Source organism: Sorex araneus, chromosome 7, assembly GCF_027595985.1.
Source record: "Sorex araneus isolate mSorAra2 chromosome 7, mSorAra2.pri, whole genome shotgun sequence".
Taxonomy (NCBI): domain Eukaryota; kingdom Metazoa; phylum Chordata; class Mammalia; order Eulipotyphla; family Soricidae; genus Sorex; species Sorex araneus.
In genome coordinates this window covers 62188806-62214411 of record NC_073308.1, presented here as the reverse complement: position 1 = coordinate 62214411, position 25606 = coordinate 62188806, and the positions used below count along the sequence as shown (strand labels likewise).

General features: G+C 37.2%; 1 protein-coding gene across 1 annotated transcript in view; it reads right to left on the bottom strand.

Moving 5' to 3' along the window:
- Positions 1–7473: 7473 nt before the first annotated feature.
- The window catches only part of IQCM (IQ motif containing M), a 544597-nt gene continuing 526464 nt past the window's right edge, over positions 7474–25606 (bottom strand). Inside the window, exon 18 of the mRNA XM_055144242.1 lies at positions 7474–7577. Coding sequence (XP_055000217.1) covers positions 7474–7577 — 104 coding nt within the window. The remainder of the gene's footprint in view (positions 7578–25606) is intronic.

Genomic DNA, 25606 nt, shown 5'->3' with positions numbered 1-25606 from the left:
CTCCGGGCTCACTCTTGAGAGTGCTCAGAGGAACCATATATAGTGCCCAGGCTTGAACCTGTGTCTGCTGCATCTTATCTGTTGTACTATTCTCTCGTCCTCCATTGATATATTGAGCCAATTTAGTTGATCTTTATTTCTAACGACCTGATCCTAAGATGTGAGGTAAAAAGGATACAAACTGGAATAGCAGGTAGATTTAAAGGAAAAGAAACTAAGGAAGAAGTCAGAGGAGAGAGAAGAAAACATATCCCACTGGGATTTCCAGTTTCCTTATGATGTTGCCTCCTTTGGTCTTGCATCGAGGACCTTACTTTCTGGAAGAAATGGCCATTCCTTTTGCTCTCTGGAGAGATAATAAGGAATAAGGTATACTATACTGACCCGGGAATCAGAGGATCCAATGGCAATCCCAGTCCTGGCACAGAAATGCTGTCTAGTCCTGGACTTTAGCTTGCTCTGTGGAATGAGGTCCTTCCAGGTCCTTCCACCATGCATCTATCTTAAGTTCTGTAGATGTTCAGTTTTATGTTCACTGGATTTGTGCGTGTTATCTTTCTTATAATATGCGGGCCGTTACAAATAAGCATATTTTTATCAAGAAAGTCTCCTTTTAAGATACTAAAGCACTAGTGATGTTCTTGGGGGTAGAAAGGGTTGGGTTAACCCAGAGGTGCTCAGTCTTACTCCTGACCTTGCACTCAGGGACACCAAGTGGGGTTCAGAGGATCAAATCCAGGTCAGCCCTGAGAAAGGCAAGCACCTGTCTTGTACTATCTCTCCAGCTCCACACCAATGATTTTTAAAGACATATATCTCAAGACTTTTACAAATTACTCTAATATTTTGGTTTATGATGTGTATCTATAGGATATGGATTTGCATAAGGCAATAGTTTTACTTGAAATCATATTTCTCTCATTGAAAAACATATATATAGATATGTGTTCTTTTAGTGATCTAACAAAATGAAAGATTTTACTTCCAGATTATTACATACATCATCATAGAAATTGTACTGAATTTACAAATAGAATGCAGAAAGATTAACTTGCTAAATCTGTTCCTATTGCATCTTTTTCATTTTCATGGATTATAAGCAACTGTCAAACCCTCTGGAGTTTCCTAAATTATCATCCTCCCATCAAAAATAAAGTTACTTTTATGATATCCTTGACTTTTTTCTATAAAGAATTTCTTGTAGGAAAACTATTTAAGATCTCAAATATGTTTTTGAATAAGGTGAAGCTGCAGATATATGTAGTGAAAAGTGGAATTCAGATTGTTTGGGATGATGTGCCATGCCAGAAAATCTGACACCCGGCATTTACGCTTATGGAATCCATTCTTTTAAAATCTTCATTTTGAAAACTACATCATAACTTTTAAATATTTTCATAATGTTAGTGTTATGCAATAGCATTATCAAAGATGGCAGGAAGAAGGAACAATGGAGAGAAGGGAGAAAACATAAAATATGTGGGTTAGAATTCTTACTTGAAGTTAGCAATACCACCTTTATTAATTAAAAATGATGTTTAAGAGCTCAAAAGACTGAGATCGCAGAATAATTATATTTCGGGAGAGGTCCCCTGAATCACTTCCTGTAGTATGCCAGAAACTGGCTTACCAAAATCAGGCAAGAGAATTAGGAGACTGAATAGCCACTTACCAGACCACCAGACCAGACAATTGTCATGAGGTCCTCCAGTAGAATAAATGTTCCATCCCCACCCACCCATTCATCCATACATAATGCATCTGTGAAGCAAAATTTCATATGTGAAAGGCAAAAATAGTTATTGAGTTATTACTATATTATTATATTGGAAATTGTTTTACAATGTGGAAAACCAGCAAGCTGTACCAAGATTGTTCCAAAATATTGTATGAGACTCATTTAAACAAAGTCCAATGTGCAATTTGTTTAATAAGCCCCATATGTGAAAATCTAAGCAACATTCACAGAAAAAGCATTTTGAAAGGAATGCATTTTGGACAGTGCACTTATTCAAAACTTTTAGCAAACCTATTTAGGATTTGTATTCTTTGAATTTTCTCTCTTGCTTTAGATTTAAAAAAAAAACTCTAAATGTGAGATGCTGAATTACTATTAATTCACTGGAATAAAAAGAATTTCTTCTGAAATGGTAAGTCATATTTTTCCTTTTCACTATTATGCTTTCATGATTTACACAGAAAAACATGATGATTGTACAGTTATGTATTTCCCTCAATTGTTCTTTGAGCATTAATTTCTACTAGTTGATTCTCTGAACTGGAAATGAATGGTCTTTTTTACAAAATTTAAAAAGTACACACACGCATATATAATATATATATTTTTACATGTCATAATTTTAATTTTCATGACAAATTCAAACAAAAACAAAGCCTTAATATTTCATCTTCCATTAGCAGAAATAAAAGCACTTATGAAATCAATGAAAAATAAAACCAAAGACTGGCAGGGTTTAAAGTAGTTGTCTTGTTTGTCGTTGACCCAAGTTCCATTTGTGGCACCATATACAATCCCATGAGCATCTCACCAGGAATGATTCCTGAGCACAGAGACAGGAGAAAGTCCTGTGCACCAGTGGGTATGACCAGAAACTCCACCCTGAGATTAAAAAAAGTTTTATTTTACTTTGTTGTTAAATATTTCCAGAATTCTTTAGGAGTATAAAGGAATTCCCATCATAGTATTAGAGAAATTTTAAAAAACTTGATTATGTGGGAAGTTAGTTTATAATAAAAATTTTAGTTGGTGTAATGACTAACCAAATTAAGAAATGTGAAATTTTCTTATTATCTAAAAAATAATGAAGAAAATTCACTCCTTGTGGTTAAACATGAAAGTTTCTCTTCGCTAATACAAAGTTAAACTATTCTTTTCTAACTTCTGTCTATTGACTGGATGGAAAGGCTGCAACAATGTCTAAGAAACAGTTATGAGATGCTCAGCTATTTGGACGAAAATTTACTCTCCAAAAAGCACATGGGACATAGTCCCTTTTGAATCTTACTGGATCATGAAAGAGCAAAGAAGAAATGATTACTAAAGCCAATGAAATTTTTAGGACAGTATCTTTGGACTCTTAGAGTTGTTTCTCAAAAGTTGTTATCCTACCTTTTGTGAATCATCATACCCTTTGTGAATAACTTTCTGAATAATAGTGAGCCTTGGAGGAAAGCAGTTAGATAAAAATTTGTTTTAACAAAAGTGGTGTATTCCAACTTCTATAGTTATGTTTCTGTGAAATAGCACTGTAGCACTGTCTTCCCGTTGTTCATCAATTTGCTTGAGCGGGCACCAGTAACGTCTCCATTGTGAGACTTGTTATTACTGCTTTTGGCATATCAAATATGCCACAGGTAGTTTGCCAGGCTCTGTCGTTCGGGCAGGATACGTTCAGTAGCTTGCCAGGCTCTCCAAGAGGGACAGAGGAATCAAACACGGGTCAGCCATGTGCAAGGCAAACACCCTATCCTATCACTCCAACCCTCTGTGAAATATACTACTAATAATGAATCTCTTTACCAAGTTAATATATTCTTACTACTAATAATAGCACAGTGGTTGGGCGTTCGCCTTTCAAGCGGCCGACCCATGTTCGATTCCTCCACCCCTCTCGGAGAGCCCAGCAAGCTACCTAGAGTATTGAACCCGGGCGGCAGAGCCTGACAAGCTACCCGTGCATATTGGATATGCCAAAAACAGTAACAATGAGTCTCTCAATGAGAGACGTTACTGGTGCCCGCTCAAACAAATCGATGAGAAACAGGATGACAGTGATGTGATGTGAATAATATTAACACTGTAGCACTGTCATCCCATTGTTCATCAATTTGCTCTAGCGGGCACCAGTAATATCTCCATTGTGAGATTTGTTACTATTTTGCTCTGCTATGCGGGCAGGATACTTTCAGTAGCTTGCTGGGCTCACTGAGAGGGAACTAATAATATTAATAAAATATTTATAATTACATACATCTATATTTCATTTGTGGGGTAGGTATTTTGTTTATTTGTTCTGGGGCTACACCCAGCGATGCTCAGGGGTTTTCCTGGATTCCTGGCTCTGTGCTCAGGAATCACCCCAGGTGGTGCTTGGGAGCCCAAATGGAATGCCCGGGATTGAGCCTGGGTTGGCCATGTGCAAGGCAAACGTCCTATGCATTGTGCTATCACTCCAGCCACATTTATGTATTTTAAATGGAAGTTGCAAGAAGAAACGGACAGGCAAGACTGCCCTCCAAAAGACACAGACATTTGAATTTAAAAAGAGACTTTATTGGTAATGAAGTACGCTGATGTGGGAAGCATATCTGCCCACACAAGCTAGAGAGCTGGAGAACAAGCATTGAAGAGAGGAAGTGGGGTCTGGTTTTACACCCAACAGACTTGTCCCTCTTTTTTTCCAGGATCATAGATATTCAGGAGGGAAAGGTGAGCATGTGCAACAGAGGGACATAGAATGAATATATACTGCCTGAACAAAAATGATGGAGAAACTTGATCACGGGGTATGTGTTTTTCAGTACACGAGTGGAAAGAAAGGCGAGTGGAGGTTAAAGAGGGCCGCATTTCCCACTGATTGCTATTATGCTCTGGCCGGGGCTTAGGAGGCCCTTACTAGACAGAAGCACCTGAAGATTCTGGGTGAGTCTTATCAGTGCTGGTACAATGGAATGAGATTGCGTCTCCAGTGAGTCCTCATACCCTCCAAACTACAGGTGTCATGACCATCTGTCTTTCATAATCTCAGGGAATCCTTCTAATTTTTTAGAGGACTCTTTAAACAATCACATTGTATTAAAGGAAAAGAGAAGGGAACAAATTTCAAAAACTCTGATACTTGATGATATAAGGAAAAGTCACCATCACACTGAATTTTCTAAGTAGTCTACACTGCAGGATCAGAGATATGAATTGTTTTTAACCATTGTAACAGTTACACACATTAAGAAACATACACTACTGGTGAAGGAACAGTGTTGGAACATTGTATAACTGTTGGAACATTGTATAACTGAAACCCAATCATGGACAACTTTGTAACTGTTTATCTCACAGTGATTCAATCAAATATTAAAAAATAAAAATATATTCAAGGTGTTTGATAAATGAAAAAAATAACATACAGATAGAAGACAACATAAATTTCAAATATAGGCAATATAAAATGCATAACAGCCCTGTATCCTGCCCTCCCGTTGTTTCTTAATGTACTTTGATTTAATTTAGCTTGCCTATCTTAAAGGTTGCATGGCTCCAGTCAGTAGCAGTGTTTTAGAACTCAGCTGGGTCACAAGAACTTTCTCACTGCTCCATTCTAATTTGCAGTTTTGCTATAATAAAAGCCCTAAATATATTGCTTCTGTCTAGACGTTTTATCTGAAACAAGTGTCCTTTGTAGTCTCAGAGGACTTTCCTATTTTATTTCCAGTAAATCAAAGTCTGTGAAGAGCTTTGGTTCTTATTAAGACGTACCCTTCACAGTCCAGTGACTGCCAACAGTGGTAAGCCATTGACAGTTCATTTACATATAAGTGATGACTTCCATCAGGTAGTTGGCTCAAACACACAATGGACATTTAGAGCATATCCAATATTTCTTGTTCTTTGATGAGCACTAAGTGCCAATTTTTATAGAGAAACAGACTATTGAAAAGTGAAGGCTTCTATTCCCTGACCTTACACTGTCTTCTGTGGCTCCAGAGTGACATATTGTCACTGAACTTAAAGTCGGAGCCCATCTCTCAAAGACACTTTGTAGCCCTATTTCAGACCACTAAAAATCAGGATCAGCAAAGGTATGGAATATGGGACAAGATCACTATCATTGTAAAGGGAAAGGAAACTTTTTAGTACATTGCACCCAATTTTAATAATCCAGATTTAATCTGTATATTTTATTATATAAGGTAATTTTGATTTTTCTCATAAATATATATATCATTTTAAATACTCACACATTCTCACTAAAAAAATCTTGTATTAAAGTTATTAAGTGCCTTTCATTAGTACTCTATGCTTTTCCTTTCAATATTTTAGATTAGTAGTATCAGAAAACTAGCTTAATCTTAATCCTATTAATGCTATAAAAAGGAGCAAGTTGATATCTATTACCATGTCAGAATAATCTCACCAAGATTAAGCCAAAAATGAATTAAAATTATTCAATTTATGTGTCATTTATTTATTCTTTTTTGCATGATACAGTTTGTTTTAGTATTAGAATATAACTTTCTTTTTCAAATATAACTTGATATAGGGAGAATATGGATAATTAAAGTTTATAGATGCACTAACATCTACATTTAGCTGGTAATTAATTCCCACCAACCAAGTATTTCACTGTTAACATTAAAGCACTGGCAAGTTTTGTTTATTTGTTTTGAGGCTTAATCCAGATGTGTTCAGGGCATACTTCAGGCTTTGCACTCAGGGATCACCCCTGGCAGGACTCAGGGGTCCATACGTGGTGCTGGGCACCGAACCTAGGTCGGCAGTTTGCAAGGCAAAGTGCCTTCCCTACTGTCCTATCTCTCCCGGTTTTTAAAGTTCAATTGACTTAGTTCTGGGGAAGTCCTCATTAAACATGACATACTGGCTTCTCTGAAGAGTTCATTCTAATAACTTCCACATGTATTCCACAGTAAAAGCCACTGCAAGAAATATCCAGAGAGAATTTTTTCTTTAAACTGAGAGTCAATTACAGAAGCGATTTATTAGGGTTAAAAAATGGGAAAACTGGAATACCTGAAGGAATTTTTACATTTATTCATAGGTCACCTATGTCATCCATAGATTCTTTTCTTTCAACTTCTGATCTTCACTTGCTCCCACACTCCCATTCATAAAACAATGACGACATGGGTGGATGGATGAAATGAAGGCTGCTGACTAGATGATGGTTGAATGGTGATAATAAAATCGAAATCCAAGTTCTTACAAATCTAGCATTAAATAGGATGCTTAAAATATTTCCTGAATTGAAGAAATTGATTCAGGAATATTGACTATTAACTTTTAGCTTTTCATTTCATAGTGGGGAGCAATAAAAATAAAAGTAATGCTGTTACTATACTAATTGAAATAGTAAGTCAATAACACACTTTTAGAAACAGTTTCTAAAATATTTAAGAGAGTATTTAGAAATAAGAATCTAATAGCTCTTTCATTGTATTTATTTATTCGTTGTGAAGCAAAATATTAAGTTTGGTGAAAGGAATACTTGACACTATGAGGTCTTAACTTCATTATGATAAAATGGATGTTTCATATGAAGAAGGTACAATAAATGATTCATTCAAAGATATTTAGATGTTATGTACTGATTATTTGAAGTCCTTTTTTGGATATATAAATATGATTGTCTTTTCCTTGCTGCTAGAGATTTATGGTTAATGTTAATCTAGTTCTTCTAGTAGATAGCTTCAACTCTTAACAGAACCTTATGATGCTTCTTACAATAAACGGTGCTGTCTTATTTTTCTTTCTCTTATAGATTTGGCAACTAGCTTCCCAACAATTCTGATATCTGCTCTCTTGAGTATTGGATGCTGAGCCACTGTAAGACAAAATATAGAAACATTAATAAATTTTCAATTAATATAAGAAAATACAGATACATTTGAAATAAAATATTATAGAAAATTAATTACAGCCATGCAAGAAAATACACAACATTTAACTGGAGTACATTTCCTCTAGGTGTCTAGCATTACATTTATGTTGTGTATGTTTATGTCAAAAACTAAGCAAGAGTCGAAAGAAGGGATGGTAGAATCTAGATTCTGCCACTATTCATCATACTTGAAATAAATGAGATGCATACAATCCATGTTAGACCACAAGAATCAGTATTGAATTTTTTGCACTATAACATAATTGCTCCTGACACTGTAATTCAATGAATATAAATGACTACTTGTATTGATTACTTGCACTTCATGCAACTCTCTCTCTGTGTAATGACTCCTCAAATAAAAATAAAAGACATTTTATGTCCTTTTCGATACTATTGTATTACTAAACAAAAACATAACCATGTGTGAAAAATATAATTCTTCGGGGGAGAGGGGTTGAGCCATACTCGGCTATGTTCAGGGTTTACTTCTGGATCAGGGATCACTCCTGTAGGCATTTGGGGGACTATATGGGATTCTGGGAATTAAACACTGGCCGACTGCATGCAAGGCAATCACTTTATGTGTTGCACTATCTTTCCAGTCCCAATAATGAATATTATTAAAGAGAAAATGAACGTTTGTGTTATAAAAGAACCAGAGCATTGTTACTTTCATGTTTATATTTATTGCCATTAAGCAAAAAGCAAAACTTATAACAAAATTATATTACATTTAGAGTACTATAAAATAATTAGTAATTATTAACACGACTGTGATCACAGAAAAAAAGTAACCCCAGGTCTGTCCTGATCAGTAGTTATGCAAAATTAAGTATGTTATTTCTGAAGTTGGGTTTTAGGATAAAATTATTTCCTATGGCAATAGTTTTTAATATAAAAATACTTTTAATGCCACAATTAAATACTATATATTTAATAAGACAGAATACAGTTGAAATATAGAATTGTATAAAATAAATAGAAGAAAAGTGAATATAATCGTCCAAACTCTTGTTCTGACACATTTGTGAAAACACACAGATTCAGCCCTCAATCTTTGTTTCATTCTTTTAGAAATAGGGGTAATATCTTTTTTGTCTTGTTAAAAGGGTTCAAAATGTCTATTAAAATGCACAATGTCAAATGTACTAATATTGATTCATCGAATGTACAATGTTTTAATAATAGGGAATGGAAGAGAAACTTGCAAATGGTAGAATACACAAAACATTCTGTGCATTCTATCAATACTTCGGAAAACCCCAACCCTCAAAATGTAGCTTATTAGTTTATAAAACATGATCTGACATTTGGTAACTAATAATTGTGGGACGGGAGCAATAGTACAGCGGGTAGGGCGTTTGCCTTGCACATGGCTGAACCGGGTTCAATTCCCGGCATCCCATATGGTCCCCCAAGCACTGTAAAGAGTAATTCCTGGGAGGAGTAACCCCTGTGCATCTCCGGGTGTGACCCAAAAAGCAAAAAAAAAAAAGTAAGTGCTCTATTATTATTTGCACCACAACATTTTAAGATAGGCTTTATAAAGAAAATTCAGCATAAATTCTGTGAGATATTAGAACATATATGCATTGGTCTCTGTCTGGGTCCTGGCACTGAGGGTCTAAGATTCTCCTAAATTTCTAAGTGGTAAGAGTTTTAGAAGCATCTTTTCCTCCTACATAATCAGCGGAAGTGAAAGCAACTGAAAAGGTAAAGCTGAGAGGAATGAGGAAAGGAGCCTTTCGGCAATGGTAGAGGAATCCTGACACACTAGTGATGGGACTGGTTTAGCAGCAATGCAAGAATAAAACAGTGTCGGTGCTATTGGAAACTATGACGTCTCAATTTAAAGAAATCTTTACTAATGAGAGGAGTCAGGTTCGGTTTCTCAGTGGCATCTGGAGAAGGATTTGTCCTCAGAAAAAGGAAGCCAGTCGTAGAAGCTTAGGACTTTCAGGTGCCCACTCTCCCTCACTTCTCTAAGGAAGGAACGGGAACAGAGACTGAGTTAGAGATGGATCACGTCTAATGAAGAAGCCTCCAAAAAATCCTAATAGGAAGGGGTTCAAGAAGGCTTCCAGAGAATGAACACATATACCACGGGGACATAGGAACACAGCCCAGTTCCAGGGAGACAAACAAACTGCTCAGGATCCCCCAGACTTCTCCCTGTAAATTATTTATTTGACTTTTCAACTGTATCCTTTATCATACCCTTTAATAAACTGGTCAGTGTAATGAAGTGTTCTGTGAGCTGCTCTAGCAAATTAATCAAACCCGAGGAGCTGGATCACATGAACTTTCATTTTGTAAAAGAAAGTTGGGGTAAATTTTCAGTTACCTAATTTTCAGTTATCTACTTGCAATTAGCTTCTGAATAGGAGTGAGGAGGGGAAATCTCTTGGGACCAAGTCCTTAAACTATGGGCTATGATACTAGAGTATAAGTGAGCATAAGTGCTATAGTATAAGAACTTAGTTAAATTATAGGATACATAGGTGTTTGAAAAGTGTTCTTAGAATGGGATAAGGGGAATCCCACATTGGAATTGGTGACTGAAATTAGCTGCTGATAAGAAGCGAAACAAGTGCAGAAATCTTGATTGTGTAAAACAGGTTATTTCAGAAATATTTCAATTAAAGGACCATTTAATTTTAAGAAGGATAGAAATGAAAGCATACATTTTCAATCTTTCAAAGTAAATACTCTTGACCTTCATTTGTGTCATATGGCTGAATATATCAGAGAACAATCCTTTTGATTAAAACAAGTCAAATCCTGAATAAAATATTAAGTGTATTTTAACTGCATTGCCAAGCTGGCAGTGAAGGAAATAAGGCAGAGGCCCAAACAAAAGGCCACCTTGTCTTGGTCTGAAGTGTCTGAATGAGCCCCAGTACTTGAACTTCTCGTTGTGAATGAGGGCCCGGAGTAATTTAGAGACTCCACTCAAAATTGGGTGGTCAGCATAAGACCCCGATGGAGAACTGGTACTGAGAAGGTTATTGCAGTTGTTAATAAAGGGGAAAAAGAATAGTTTCCAAGAGGCCTGGATATGCCACACAGAATTCTAAGATGCCCTTGGATTGCTACCTCTGTGGTCCCAAAATATATCAATTAAATATAGCCTAAGTCTGACCTCTCAAACAAATGCAAAAGAACCTGACTGGAGGAAAGCAAATTCAACTAAGGCCTTTAGAATATGTCACAGAAATATATTTTATTAATCTCTATGCATTGTAATGTTATAAATGAAAAAGTGGGTTACAAAAAAATACCTACAATATAACTTCAGTTTTTTTAAAAAGTTACCTATATAGGAAAACAGGTGTAATATTAAATATCAAAGTACTAACAAGATAGATTATAATATACATTTATTATTTTAATTTTTCAAATTTTCAATTGAAAAATATTTATTTAAAATTCCAATATAAGAGACTTTGAAGTTTCAGATATATGACAGGAAGTAATTTAATTTTTTTAATTTTTTTATTTTTATTTTTGGCTTTTTTGGATCACATTCAGCAATGCACAGGGATTACTCTTGCCTCATGCACTCAGGGATTACTCCTGGTGGTGCTCGGGGGACCATATGGGATGCTGGGAATCGAACCTGGGTCAACCTTGTGCAAGGCAAACACCCTACCCACTGTGCTATTGCTCCAGCCCAGGTAGGAAGTCATTTTAATTGTAGACATTTAATAACTAATTAGAAGTTACATGTCTTTGTTTATGCTTTCAAAATAGAAAACAATTATTTTACATTGAGGAAATAATAAAAAAAGATACTATATTTAAAACACATTTTATAGACTTTTCAGTGAAGAAACAATTTTGTAAAAATTTAAGAATGTTTTATCTTTTATTTTTCTCTTAAATTGTCTTCATTTTAAGATATGCAAGTCTATTTTATTATATTTTTTATACAATTTTCCTCACCTACTCAAGATTATGTACAAAATAAGGCTACTCCTTATGAACATTTCAAAATTACTCTCTGTAGATCAATTTGTAAAGAAATGAAATGCTGATTATGTAAAAAGTAAAACACACATTTAGATAATTGAATGTCTACGTGTCTTGTCTGGCTCATGCTAAGGTGCCATGGGGCATTAGCAGAGACTTTTCTGGGTTTCCATTTTCTAATCTAAAACCAAACTTTACAAAGGCAAATCTACAATTTTTAGCTGACATACAGAGATTTCATATTACATCCCTACCAGTGGGTGATCAGGGTCACTGCAAATCAAAAACATGGTCACAGGCAATCAACATTAAGGAAATCTTTGGTTATATTTGATGCTAGTAAGTAGAGAGCTCCCGGCGGACAAAGACCACCAGAACCTAACTACAGCCATGCTCGAGGCCCCTCTCCACACGTTCAGACAGGCCTCACCCATGAAGGCAGAGGAACCCAGAGGTGTGTGTAATCCCATCAACGGCCAATATCCAGAGACTTAAAAGCAAGCTCCCAGAAGAAGCCGTGCTATAACTTGTAGCCTACTTCTCCCTTGGGAGAAACTGGCAAGCTTCTGAGTTTCCTGCCCATATGGGAGAGCCTTGAAAGCTTCCCATGGTGTATTCATATGCTAAAGGCAGTAACAAGCTGAATCTCATCCCCCTGACCCTGAAAGAGCCTCCAGTGTGGAGAGAGACTTCTAAGATCTCAGGAAAAGGACAAATGGAGAGGTTACTGAGCCCGCTCGAGAAATCGACGATTTACGGGATTTCGTGATCGTGATCGTGAAGTAGCATCAAATCAAGTTTGAAGTTAGATTTGTGGAGTTCAGTATTTCAAACAGTTATATCCGGAACACTGGCAGGTCAATTTTTCCAGGACCTATTTACAAGGAAAAACAATCAAGAAACTTTCTTGGGGAGCATTCTAAATCTTTAATATGGAGCCGAGCAGTTACATCTTGATCCAATAAATCAACGACAGTGGATAGGCAATTGTAATGGGCAATTGTAAGTACTCCCTGATGCCTCTTGCTAAGATTATTTTGCTGGGACTCACCATTCCCCTCTTCCCTGCCTCTCCCTTCTTTACTACACCCCCAAGCAAGGTAAATTTAGCCTAGGTTCAGAAAATAGAGGGTGCCAGTCAGAAAATTATGTCTGTGAAAAATTTATTTTTCTACAACCTATCCCCAGGAACCCGAGAGTAAAACCTTCAGTTCTCTGAGATGGAGAGAATGGTTGACAATGACCAGGAAGGGGCTTTGCTCTTCGGCATGCTGGCCAAGGGGCTTTGCTCTTCGGCATGCTGGCCAAGGGGCTTTGCTCTTCGGCATGCTGGCCAAGGTCCACGTGGAGTCTGACAGCAGCAAGTTACCTTCTCAGGCTTCCTGAGCCTCCAGGCTCAACCACAGATGGGAGGGGCAGAAAAGATGAGGATCTATGTTGCAGCCAAGGCTAATGTATAGAAAAACATGAGATATCTTACAAGAATTCGTCAGTACGGCACATTTTTGGAGTTTGATTAGGGAGATTAAACATTGCCAAAGAAAAAGTGGAAAATGCCATGTCTAGTTTCATGATTATCTGTGTAGATACAAGTATGCTCAAGTGTATGTAGTTGGATATTGCTTTGAAATTCAATATAATGGTCTGCCCCGTCTCACTGCTCCTGCTGCTGTTAGTCAATAGTAATGGCCTCCCCAAAGTTAACTAAAAATAAATCATCACATTTCTGTTTATCAATCTTGAAACAAGGAAAAATGGTAAATGGCTAGTAAATCTATTTACTTTGGAGTCTTCAAAAGAATTCTGCTTCCATTTCTTCAATCTGTACAAAATGGAAAGATGTAGAAATATCAGAAACACAGACCACTTAAGTGAGGTGAATGTTTTTATGATATTCCACATCACTCCCGGCCTTCCAGCAGAAAGAATTGTGGAACATAAAAGACAACTGACTTTCAAGATGGAAACGATACTTTAAAAAGGCAGGAATCCACAAAAAGACTATATCTTTGTTAGAGTAGAGAACATTTATTTAGATGATTCAAAAAACCAGAATTCGAAAAACGTATTAGCATAAAGACCACACTGTACGCAAAATGGTCTGGTGACATGGGAAACCTCCCAACACAAAGGAGATTGGAATTGGACTAATGGTTGGTTGTAGATGGTCCGCCACATCTGCAGCACCGCACGTCTGAAGCTCAGAGGTAGGACTTGCATGTGTGAATCCCTGAATACAATCCCCAGCTCTTATTCCAAGCAAACAGACTAGTATGGGGCCAAAGTGACAGTGCCACAGGTAGGACACTTGCTTTGCATGTGGCTGACCCAGATCAACACCCAGCATTCCATATGATCCCTGCATGCAGATCCAGAGATAAGCTCTGAGAGCTGCTGGCTATGTCCCCCAAAATTTAAAAACAAGAATAATTAGACTAGTACATTTTGGGAAGAGTCAAAGAGAAACAATTGAAGGGTTCATGTGCCCTTTTCTGAGAAAATGAAAGAATGGAATCCTCAATGATGGAAAACACAAAAAAATTATAGAAAAACCTAGGAGCTTTGCTGAAGGACACTGTGAACCCCTTAGAAAGGGATGGATAGATAAATATTCAGTGCTGCAGTGTCTGTGGGCAGTGGTTACGTGATGGTTCTACCGACTGCCAAAATACCTGTAACCCCATGTGATGTGTAGGAGCTTCTGCGGTACTCTCACATGGTAAGCTTGGTTAACTGGGGGAGACTGGGTCAGCAGAGAACACAGATCAGGCATTTTATTCCTTTAACTCTTCCATGGCAGATATTTAAAACTAGAGGTCATGGAGCAGCTCCCGGGGTCCAGTAGCATGACCTTCACCTCAGGGGCCACCGAGGAGAAGCCAGCATGGAAGAAGAAATGAAAAACCAAGCCTGGAATAGATAGCAACTTGCTACAGAAGAAGAATCAAGGATGAAGTTCAGTGGAATTTAAAAACGATTAAAAAAAGCATAAAAAACACTAATGTTAGAAATTCAGTTTATCAAATAATGACATCAAATAGGTGAGTTTGATCACTAGTAAAGAAGTGGCAGGGATTCAGAGGCATAATCGAATCCAGGGCCTCACACATGGAAGACAAGTGATCACTGAATCACATTCATATCCCATAAATGACTTCCTGCTTGAATTTGTTGGGTATAAAGCGCTACATACTGTGGTCCCAGGGAATGACAAGTTTCACTAAAAGTGGTATAAATTCACAGAAGGAGGTACCCAACCCTAAGTAACATTGGAAAATGGTTTTTTTGGACCGGGGGCAACTGGACGTTAAAAAGAAAATGCAGAGAGGTATAGATGGGTAGATACAGAAATAATTTCAGCCATGTTTACCAGTGCTGCTTGGCGTACATTTATAGATTACCGAGATCTATCCATGGAGTGAGCCTGGGGACAATGATTGCACAACTAATGTTCATGTTTCTACATGCTGTACTGCAATAAATAAATAAATAAATAAAAAGTGACCAAGACTCCTTGGGAAAATGGCTGCTCAGGGAAACTATAAAATGAGTCTGCAGAGTCCCGTAGTGCCAGGAGGAGAGGGAACAATAAACAAAAGAATGGGAAGGTGAATGTCACAGGGACTCAGGAACAAGCTGAAAAAGTTCCCAGTGTCAAAAACTGGAACACCGGGCAACAACATCAAAAAAAAAATAAATAATGTGATGTTAAATCGTGACTCCAAATATAAAAGAGATGAATATATATACTGACACAAATGAACAAATAAATTAGGCAGGAAAGATCATTACATAAGAATTCTTAGCAATTTATGTAAATAGGCCAACCTACAGAAGGAAAACACGTAATTCAGCCCCTGAGTGTGAGATGACTTAGGTACGCACTTCCAAACAGTAGCTGGTGAAAGGCACGGCTGGAGCTGGGGGCGGGAGTAACATACAGGGGGAGCAGAAATCTGACAGACACCCTTGGCCAAGTGATCAAGGTTAATATCATCAGGATCAGTCACACTGACAGCATATTTCTGATACGTGAGGAAAAGGGCACCTCACTTCTTTGATATTTTTTCAAGAATGCATCACCTCAGCATTAAGAAAAATAATCAGATGAAAATAATAGCTGCTATTTAATGCACATTTATTCAGTGCCAAGAATGGTGCTAAGTGTTCTGCATGTATTATCTCAAGCTCTTTTTCTACCAACATAGACTGTTATTGTTATAAGATACTAAGAAATATCTGTGACATGTTTCATTAGGCTATAGGACATTCTTGATCCATATGAGGATTGCAAGACCTCTTATAGTAACCCATTGGAAACCATGACACTGTTTATATCATTTTTAAAAGGTGGATTTCCGTTACCTAACATGGTTGCTTGTCTTTATAAATGTCCTATATCTTCAGTAATTCACTTCTTTGTCTGACTGCACTGATCTCTAAGAGTGTCTTTCAGATAAATGAGTGTTCAATAAATTGATAATGGTTGGGTTTGTTTTATATGACATCATATGCTAGATATTTGGCTTTCTCCACTCTCCACTCAAAAACAATTTATGGAAATCCTTCCAAGCTCACTGGGACAGCTCTAATTTGTTATTTTAAGTGACAGATAGTATCACTTTCCCTTCAGTTTTCCCAAATAAAAATAATGCTAAAATAAGCAAGCATGTTTGCTTAGCATTGTTTTCATTTCCATGTGACGGGGCACAGAATTGCAAGCATATACTTTTAAGATTTTAGTAGATATTGCCAAGTTGCTTTCAAAAAGACTCTGAAATTCATATTTCTATAAGCAGCACATAACAATACTTCTTTGCTCTTATCCCAGGCAGCAATTGCATTTTTATTTTGCTTTGCATTAATTTTGGCCAGTGTGGAAACTACTAATTCATTTCACAAATTCATCTACTAATGACTTTCAGCATCTTTGTTTGCTATAGTTCAGGATTTTTTGTTTTGTGAATGGTTTTCCTAAATATTTTGTCTCTTTTCCTATTAGAGTGCCCCCTTGCCATCAATTTTATGTAGTTCATTCATATTAAAAATCTGTCTTCTAAAAGCAATTCTACTCTAAATAAATAAAATTTTAAATATGTTAAAAAGAGTTTTTTCATGGAAAAGTTGTGAAGTTTTTGTAAAACAAACCTTTCCCCCTATGTTTCCTGCTTCTATTTTGAATATGTAATTCACTAGTTTAGTTTTTCTTTCAAAATTATTTAATTTCGACTATGTGTTAAATTTCCTCAGTTCTTCTTTTAGTCTTTATTAATATTTCCACCAAAATTTTCTAAAACTGTCAATAACTATGGAAAAATAGAATTCTTTATTTATAAATACTTTCATCCTTATATTTTAAACTAAATACATTTTGACTTAGTATGTAATCCTTTAATAGATGGCTGGAACAAATTACTATCCTAAATGTATGTAGAATTCACACCTAGTAACGCAGAGAATTCTAACCACTACTACCTTGTTAGAAATTTCCTTTGGATTGTCTAAGAAAATTTACAAGACATCAACTCCCAGTTAAAGTTTTTTTCCAGGTATATATAAATGCAGCAAGTAAGACTTTTCAGTTATCTACATTTCACCGCCCAGGGACTAAGCAACATGGCTTCAAAGCAGATAAAGAGATTAAAAAAAAAAACAGAATTATTTTAGTTTTTAATTACAAAAAGGAGGTATTGAAAGTCAAAGAATTAAGAAAATCTTCTGCAGTGATATAAATCCAATATTACCCCTAACTTTATGAAATTACCCATAGAGTAAAATATAATTTAACAAAAACATCTCTGTCACTGTCATCCCGTTGCTCATCGATTTGTTCGAGCGGGCACAAGTAACGTCTCTCAATGAGAGACTTATTGTTACTGTTTTTGGCATATCCAATATGCACGGGTAGCTTGCCAGGCTCTGCCTTGTGGGCTCCATACTCTCAGTAGCTTGCCGGGCTCTCCGAGAGGGACAGAGGAATCGAACATGGGTCGGCTGCGTGAAAGGCGAACCTACCACTGTGTTCCAGCCCAACAAAAACATACATTTTTTAAAAAGTACTTAAAATACATTAAAAAACATAGAAATCCATTCAAATAAACTTTATCCCAGTTGTGCTCCAGAACATAGTGTATCCCTTAATCTTTATGGATTTTCCATTTCCCTGTCATAAAGTGCATATTATGGTATTACTTTGATAATAAGATACTAGAAAATCATCAAGCCCTTCATCACTGATTTTAGTCTATAATAGGTCAACAAAAGAGTGAAGATTAAAATTACCAAGTTCTCTATAAAAAGAAAGAATCACAAGAAAATCAAAGTGTCCTAATGAATGTGTACAATGGAAATGAGAAGGAAAGGTCCAGTCTCTTTGCATTATAATATATTGAGCTCTAATTGAAATCCAATTGATTTTAATGAGATTTAGATAAAGATACTTAATAGACAAACTCTTTAAAGGAGGAAGGTCAATATCACACTAGGTAGTGATAAAAATTCTTGTGACATTTTTAGCACAGAACTGAGAACATAAGCTTTGGTATCAGAAAGGCCAGAATCTGTTTACAAAGTGATAAATACCTTCTACTCATCACTTAGTAAACCTAGGATTGGTACAGTTTCACTTATTCATCTGTAAAATGAGGCTGATTACACTCATAATGTACCACAAAAATGACTAAATACACATAAAGACTTGCATTCAATTGGAATAAACATCAATTTCTTAAATTTTAGTTGTTATTTTCTTTTTGTCTTCCTCCATGAGGAGACTCGTTTATCATCACTACCTAAAAAAATGTTTACTTATTGGACATAGTGTGTATGAACAGACCCACAGAGAAGGACAATCACACAGTGATGCACAGTTACACAGAGATGGACAGACACACAGTGATGTACAGTCACACAGAGATGGACAGTCACAGAGATGGATGGTCACAGAGTGATAGTTTGTTAAAACATTGTGCTTGCTTTCTGAATGCAAATTCCAGCAAATAACCTTTACCTTTCTGCAAGTTATTTATCTATATGTCTGTCTTACCTATCTATCTATCTATCTATCTATCTATCTATCTATCTATCTATCTATCTATCTATCATCTATCTATCTCCTATCATATTCTGAACCAAAACTGGAAGTTCTCAGTGCTTACATATTTCTTAGTGCTCATAGATCACTCCTGACTGTGCTTGGGGACCATATATCAGGATTGAACCTCGGTCAGCTTCATGCAAGGCAAGTGTCTTAACCCCTGCACTATCTCTCCAATCACACTACATCAATATTTAGTCATTCTTTTTGCTATATTCTGCTATGCTCACTATTGAAAAATCCAATTTTTCATTACTATTTTCCCTTTTCATCCACATATTTATGCCAAGTCATATTCTGAGAAATATAAATTGTTTTATGCATTCTTCTTGGATGAATAAGATATAAAGTCTATCTGGCACATCCAAGTTATCAATCAACCCTCTTTCCCAACCTTTCTGCTGTCCCTAATTATATGATCATGGCTCTAGAATTACTCTAATATTCAGTATGATGAAATTTCTTCATTTTCTTTCTCCCAGGTTTTGTATTTAGGCAAATTCCATGTGCTTTAGATTATGTATAACCATTAATGTAAGAATGTAGTTCTTTCCATAGTGTCCACATCCGTGCATAGCCTTGACATGATCAGAGCGGGGAGGTGATCACTGTTGTCTTTAACTAGATATTATTATTTATCTCATCAAAACAAATGTGAGACCATGTCTCATGTGACAAATGCTCTATAAGGAATGTGCCTGCCTCAGAGGTTGGGGGTTGGAAGAGGTAAGGGTAGTGGGAGAGATACTGGGAGTATTTGTGGTGGAGAATGGGCACGGGTAGAGGGATAGATAGTTGAACATTATATTACTGATACATAATCATGAAAGTTGTAAATCTGTGACTGTATCTCATGGTGATTAATTAAAATAAAAAATTGTTAAAGAACATAAACATGGGCATGTAGTATGGTATTGCTATTTTTAGAGGTTGATGAATTTGTGTCACCTCCTAACTACTGGAAGATGGGGAATCTGGGTGAAAGAGGACCAGTCCCAATCCGAGCAGGCTTGGAGGTTTCAGCCCCGGGTCCCACACACCTGGGTTCCTCTGCCGGTTCCTTCATGCGTGAAGCTTGTCAGAACTTGTGAGAGGGGCACTGAGCATGGCTGTGGCTAGGTTCCGGAGGTCTTCAGCCACAGGAGCTCTGCTCTGGGAGGGTAGGGAAACTGAAGCCCACCCGCCCTGGGGAAGACAGCCAGGAGCAGGGACAAGATACTCTCTGTGCCCCCAGCACCGTGTAATCCCACCAACAGCCAACATCCAGAGACTTAAAACCAAGCTCCTGGAAGAGAGCGACACAGAGAGTCTCTTGCCCCAGAGCCTGGCTGTATTCCCCAGGGGCCCTCGGAGGGGGTGGGCTTCAGTTTCCCTCCCTGCCCCGAGCAGAGAGCTTCTGTGGCTGAAGACCTCTGGAGCCTAGCTACAGCCATGCTCAATGCTCCTCTCCACACGTTTGGACAAGCCTCATGCATGAAGGAACTGACAAAGGAACCCAGGTGTGTGGGACCCGGGGCTGAGACCTCCAAGCTTGCACGGATAGGAACCAGGCCTCTTCCGCCCAGATTCCCCATCTTCCAGTAGATAGGCAGTCACAACCAGGGACTGCCCTGGCGCCATATAATCCCACTAACGGCCAACATCTAGAGCCTTTAAAACCAAGCTCCAGGAAGTGTGAGGCTACTTTGTGGATCCGTGATATCTTATGGCCTAGTTCTCCCTCTGGGAGCACATGGCAAGCTATCAAGTGTTTCCTGCCCACATGAGAGAGCCTTGCAAACTCCCCATGGTGTTTTCATATGCCCAAACCAGTAACCATGATGGGTCTCATTCCCCTAACCCTGAAAGAGCCTCCAATGAGGCACCATTGGAAAGGACGAGTTAAGAGAGGCTTCTAAAATCTCAGGTCTAGGACGAATGGAGATGTTACTGAGACCACTCGAGAAATTCAATAATCAATGGGATGAAGATGATGATGATGATGATGATGATGATGATGATGAATTTGAGGATTGATTCACTGATTTAAAAAAAATGCTCTTAAGTCTAGAGATTTGTCAAATACTTCGGAAAGTATTCATCAGCAACAATGATTTTGCTGTACTGGAGGCAAGAAATAAATATGATTTTCCAAAGTCAAATCTAGACTCACTCTGTTATCCCCTTGATCAGGACAGTTGAAACTTATTATCTCTTACAACTAAGAGTAAGAGTCTATCTGCAGAGAGGGCAGCTCTCTGTATCTCTCCTCAAGAGTCTTCAACGTGGGGTTGGAATGACAGTACAGTGGGGAGGGTGCTTTCCTTCCATGATGAATTGTTTCAATCCCCGACACCCCATAGAATTTCCTTAACCTCACCAGCAGTGATTCCTGAGCACAGAGCCAGGAATAAGACCTAAGCACTGTTGAGTGTGACCTTTCAAACGAACAACAACAACAACAACAACAACAAATATCAGAGTTTCTATTTCACATTACCAGAGACCTACGTTTATCTGTTATGAATATTCTCTAGAAATGAGGTGGGTTTCTTTCTTGTGTGTGTGTGTGTGTGTGTGTGTGTGTGTGTGTGTGTGTGTGTGTGTGTGTAGGCTTGAGGGTTATTCATCTAGCTGTGCTCAGGGATTACTCCTGCTTCTGTACTCAGGGATCACTCCTTGTGGAGTTCAGGGACTATATATGGTACCAGGGATTAAACAAGAGTTGGTCATATAACCTTGTACTATCTCTGTGTCTCTGGTCCAGGAGAAATTCAAACCCTTCAAAAGTAGGCCTCCATTGAGACTTGGTTAAAATTCAGATCTGTAGGAAATTTTTTAAGCCCTTCTTCAGATTTTCCCATCTTAGAGAATTCCCATAGTGCTGAATTCTCCCTCTAGCATATTATGTCTTGATCAAGGTTTTCTAAACAGAATTGTAGTTTTTTTACTTCAGAATTCTAAACATGCTGTTACTCTGGTGTTGGTATTCTGACATTATTCCAATAACTATTAAGTTCAGATTTGTTGACACAAGCAAATTCTCCCCTTTCAGAAAAAAATCAATGGTAACCTATAGTTTTAGCTCAAGAATGGAGTAATTTTAATGCTGAAAATAGTAAATTAGATTTAAGATTCTGAATTACAGGAGTTGGATAGCACAGTAGGTCAGGTTCTTGTCTTGTGTGTGACCAACCTGGTCAATCATTGCTCCTGCATTTGATCCCCTGAGCATTGCAGGAATGATCCTTGAGCAGAGATGCATTGGGGCAAGAGTAAGCCCTGACCACAGCTTAATGTAACTGCAAAACCCTCTGAAACCAAAAACAAATTCTGAGTTACAGACTTTGTAGTGTAACTGAAACATATGTGGGGGCTCCATATGGTCCCATTTTTGTCATAAGAGATTCAAAAGAAATCTAATTATTACTCAGATCAATGTGCTCAAAATGTAACTGCTTAAAATTATTTTAAAGTACTGTTTAGACATCTATTATAATGCCTAGGGACCCTGAAATGCTGTCCTCACCTTGCAGCTCTATATCCTTTAATCATTTCTCTGGAAAGATATTTTTATTTTTATATGATTGATTTTTAGAAGAATCAGTCTACTCCCACCTAAGTGAATTCTAGAGAATTAATGTATAAAACTTGGTATCTATTCATATTGTAATCCTCAGATGGATGTGGCAACTCAGGCTTTGGGCTTCGGAAGTGCTAAGTAGTACATAATTTAGTCGTAACTACAAATGAAAGCTCTAATCACCATCACTCTACAGTGTTCATGAGATAATGGTGATCATAAGACCCAACTCTGGCACTTGGCTCTGAATCATTATGCAGATGTTACCTTGAAACAATTTCTCCATGCTTCAATACATCTGTAAAATTAGAATAATGATTGTATCCCATATTGCTGCCTATCACATAGTGATGATTAGTTATGATTAAACAACCTCACACAGCAACAATACAGACACAGTGTATACTATTTAGCTATTTCTTCTTAGCCACTATATTATATTCTTTTCAAATGCTACTTTGTAAAAGAAAAGAAAATTTATTAGTCAAAATAATATAGATGATACACCCCCACAGAAAAGTTGATTTTACAAAGCCACTGATGTGCTTATCCATCTTGTATTGGACTTCTATAAGAACAAAAAATGCATTGAAGCTTAATGGTGAAAGTAACTAGGATGAGAAGAGTTATAGTAAATTTACTGAGACAGTGTGTCATGTGTTGTGCTGTGATACTTGAACTAATTCACAAATAAAAAAACCAAGACTATTAAGTTAGTAATTTGCTTAAGATTAGAAGTCAGTGCCAATACCTGAGCTTCAACCCATAAAGTTACAAGAAGCTACAGAATCTACATAAATCAAGACATAGCCAATCATACCTAAATTTTCAAATAAACAATTCTATTTTTAAATATGGTATATTTCTTTTGTGTAGCTGTACATTAGATTTTTACTCCTAACATTCAACAGATTCAGAGATTCAGTTACTGATATAATTTTTAGGCTCAAAATCATTATATGGAGCACCTGTGTCAGAATAAAAAGCTCTAGAAGATTCCTTGGCTAAGCTTATTAAATGCAGCTATAGGCATGTTTAAATGTAATCTTCCCAAGAGCCTCAAAGGGATCCCCTTACAAAAATGAAGAATGCTATAGTCCTGAAATGTTAATAATAAGTCTAAAATCTCATTAATAGTAAATGGCAGAACAGATATTTGATGGTGGGTTGGTTTATCTTACCATAAACTAATTTCTAAAAAAATAAGCAGTCTTTCAAAGAGATTGTTGTTTCTTGTTTTGTGCATTTTTTTTTTGGTTTTCTTTGGGGGGGACACACAAAGCAGAGGCTACTCCTGGTTCAGTACTCACAAGTGACTCCACCCCTAAGCCAGAGTGACAGTACAGCAAGTAGAGTGCTGTCCTTACACGCAGCTGTCCCAGATTCCATGATCCTCAGCATTCCATACTGTCCCCTGAGCCTCACCAAGAGTGATTCCTAAGGGTAGCACCAGGAGAGGAGGAGGAGAAAGATGAAGGAAGAGGAGGGGGAGAAGGGGGAGGAGGAAGAAGAAGAGGAAGAGGGGGAGCAGAAGCAGAGAGGAAGAGGAAGAGGAGGAGGAGGAAACAGAAGAGGAAGAGACTCCTGGCAGTGCTCAGGGAGTGGTGCAGAGTTAAGAACCCAACTTGGGCCTGCCGCAATGTCCTTGGTCCACTGAGATGTCTCTCTGGCTCCCTGAGTGGGTATAATTTTTAATACTTGACATTTATGGCATTTTAAAGCAAGAAAATCTAACTACTAAAGTCATTTTTTATTATATTCTCAAATGCATCTTTTTTCGCTTGATTTATTCTATGGACATAGTTTCCTGGTTTTAAGAGACAAAATTAGTGGTGTTACATCCTAGAGTACTTATCAGACAACATCATCTATACCGGTAGTGGAGGTTTCACATAGAATATCCATCACATCTTAACTGGATAGCACATGGACACAGTGCATGTCTAGACGGTTTCATGCCTGAGACCATTTATAATGCAATGTGTCTATAAAATAGAATTAAAAAATAGGTTTATTCTGTTTCTTCTGAGGATTGCAAAACAGAGAAGAGACCTTGAATTAAAGCTTCAGAAAGGAAATGTTGACTTGACTGATAATGTTAATATAAATTCAACAAGTAAATGTAATATTTTTTTAAAATATCCTGGATCTTATTTTGTGCCAGATCCATTGTTTTACATATTTTCTATATATTATTTCAATGATTTATTAGTGAAATTAGTAAGAAGTCACAACCTCATATGGCAGGTACTTTTATAATATCAATTTTATATAGGAGGGTATTGAGTCACAAATATTTTTAAGGAATTTACTAACAAGGGCTGGGGGGAAAGGCAGCTCAGATAGAGAAGGGAACACCAAGTAAAGTGTGGTTGGAGGACCCACTCGAGATGGGAGATGCGTGCAGAAAGTAGACTTTAGCGCATATGCTGCCTGAGCCCATGTGTTGCTTGCTACTATGTGGCCGAGCACATGTGTCGCCCGCATCTCCCCTCTTGAGATGTGTACTTTCATGCATTCATGTCTAGTGCTAGGATGTATGTAAGGGCTCTCTCCACCCTTGGAGAAGCCCGCATTCTCTCTTGAGCACGTTACTCTTACTATTCTCTCTTCCACTTATCCCTTCCTCCTTCCCTCAAAAAGCCTCTAAATAAAATCTGTTTACTTAAAAAAAAATAATAAGTAGACTATAGATTGAACACAATGGTCACTCAATACCCCTATTGCAAATCACAACACAGAAAAGGAGAGAGAGAACAAAAGGGAATGCCCTGCCACAGAGATGGGGTGGGGTGGGGGGGTATGAGATTGAGGGGTGGGAGAGTACTGGGATCATCGGTGGTAGAGAATGGGTACTGGTGGAGGGATGAGTTCTCAAGCATTGTATGACTGAAACACAAGCACAAAAATATATAAATCTATGTCTGTACCCTCACAGTGATTCACTAATAAATAACTAAAAAATTAAAAAATAAAAATGAAACAAAAAATAAAATATGTTAATAATAAAAAAAAGAATTTACTAACAAGATTAGAAAGTCCCATAGCATAAGAAGTGTTAAGTGCCATGTCTGACTCCAATATAAAGCATAATAAGAGCAACAAAATAACAGTAAGAAACTAGATAGTGTAAACCTTACATGCATTTTCCCATTTATTCCTGATACAAACCCTATGCAATGTTACTACTATAATTTTTATTTTACAGATGAGAAAAATACAAGTCATTAAAGTTAAAGCACACATATGAGATCCCTTACTAGTGAATATCAATATCAGAAATTGAGGGACTAAAGAAATACTACAAGGGTTAAAGTCTTGCCTTGAACACAGCCAACA